At 50.5% G+C, this 1,977-nt stretch overlaps 1 protein-coding gene across 1 annotated transcript; it reads left to right on the top strand.

The window, feature by feature from the left end:
- The first annotated feature begins 264 nt into the window (after positions 1-264).
- Positions 265-714, top strand: pmchl (pro-melanin-concentrating hormone, like). The gene has a single exon (XM_063209693.1). It carries the CDS (start codon positions 265-267, stop codon positions 712-714), a length of 450 nt encoding a protein of 149 aa, XP_063065763.1.
- Positions 715-1,977: the final 1,263 nt, after the last annotated feature.

Here is a 1,977-nt window from a genome sequence, read left to right as displayed (position 1 = left end):
TCCACACCAGCAGCATCAGCAGCAGCCAGCCAACCACCTGGTGACAACTAAGACGAGAAAGCAGAAGACAAGGCAAGACCAGCGAACTCATCCAGGTAGACGAGAGGAGAGAAGATTAGAGCCCAGACCAGACCAGTCCAGGCCAGACCAGACAACCAGCATCCAACCACAGAGCAGACGAGGAGACGCAGACAGCCCGACCGCACCTGCCCATCTCCAGGGAAGCCGAGCCGTCCAAGAGAGACCTTGAGCTCAACTGCCGTGATGAAGACCTCCGTGTCCACCGTGCTCCTCGTCCTCGCCGTGCTGTGCGAGTACCACCTGCGGCCATCGCTGGCGTCCCCCGCGGCGGCGGCTACCAGCTGGCTGGGTGACTCCGAACAGGACGTCCTGACGCAGCTGCTCTCCGACGACACGGCGGGGGCGTCCGAGGCGGGGGTCCGAGACGCAGTGGTGCCGCCACCACCACCACCACCCGCCGCACGGGTCATCGTGGTGGGCGATGCGTCCCTCTGGGGGGCCCTGCGAGCGCTGGAGAGGGGCGCGCTGCCACTGCCACTGCCACTGCACCACCAGCAGTTGCTGTCAGAAGCCCTGGAGAGGAGGGAGGCCCCGGGTGGCCAGGAGCAGCCGCACCCCAACTTCAGCGTGCTGCGCAGGGACGCCATGAGGTGCATGGTGGGCCGCGTCTACCGACCATGCTGGGAGGTGTGAGCTGCGGGACGAGTGTGTGTGTGTGTGTGTGGCGGGGGAACTCTCGTGGTTTCTGGAGCCTTCCTTTCCGAGCCGTTGATGATCACCCACCTATGCTGGGTGATCTTTTTTTTTCCTTCCTGTGCTGTGCGGTGAGGTGTGATGTTGGGTAGAGTAGAGTAGAGTAGAATACTTTCATTAATCCTCCGGGAAATTAAGGTGTCTGACAGCTTACAAAGATACACAAATGCAAAACATACACAAAGACCCAATACACATTTATTGCACATTGCAGTAAACATATACCAAAAATTTGAGTAGAGCAAAATGCCTTACATCAGTTCACATACACACACCCACGCTCTCTCTCTTACTTACGCATGCACGCACACACACACACACACACACACACACACACACACACACACACACACACACACACACACACACACACACACACACACACACACACACACACACAGAGAGGGAACTCTCTTGATTTCTACACACGGTACATTTTGCTGTGTTAATTCAGCACCCAGAGAGTAGGAACAGCACTACAAGAGTTCATTTTGACTCTCTAAATATTTGCGTTAGCACCACAAAATGTAGGGGTGAATTCAGGTAAATTGAGCCACTTTTGACCATTCGCTTACATGCAAAAAAGTGGCCCAATTTACCTGAATTCACCTCTACTGTGCGGATTATGGAACCTTCCTTGAGAGCCATCAATGATCTCCCATGCACCACTGCCACCACAAGGAGCTTTTTTGCTTTTGCGTTCACGTTTTTTTACTTGTTGCCATTCCTGTCTCTGCTGTGCTGTGCTGTGCTGTTTGAGGCTCTGTTTTGTTGTCTTCTTGCCTGACAGTGAATGTCGTGTGACTTGGAAATGAGATGTACAGCTCCATATATGAACCCACTGTCTGTCTGATGATGAAATGATGTCATAATTAAAACACTAAACGCCTACTGTATCCTCTCTCTCGTCTCGACTTGTTGCTTATGAATTATTATTCGCAGAGCAGAAAGCCTTTACCAGATGTGGCAAGTATATTGTCTGTTAAAATTGCTGCAAAGAACAACACAAGGAGCATTGAAGACCTGTTACCATAGTTACCATGATCCACCATATAAGGGACAAATTTGTCTTGCGCAAGGGTCTGAAAAGACGTTATTATTATGTAATTTGTAGAACATTTATTTTGAGTGTTTATTTACAGCAGTAATGGAATGTATATATTTTTAAATATCCCAATAACATTAGCATAATAAACAGTAGTA

This window comes from Engraulis encrasicolus, chromosome 11, assembly GCF_034702125.1.
Source record: "Engraulis encrasicolus isolate BLACKSEA-1 chromosome 11, IST_EnEncr_1.0, whole genome shotgun sequence".
Classification (NCBI taxonomy): domain Eukaryota; kingdom Metazoa; phylum Chordata; class Actinopteri; order Clupeiformes; family Engraulidae; genus Engraulis; species Engraulis encrasicolus.
This window is presented reverse-complemented; position numbering and strand designations above follow the sequence as displayed.

Bases quoted from the DNA above. Each gene is read 5' to 3' on its own strand.
- pmchl (XM_063209693.1), top strand. From the start codon at position 265: ATGAAGACCTCCGTGTCCACCGTGCTCCTCGTCCTCGCCGTGCTGTGC.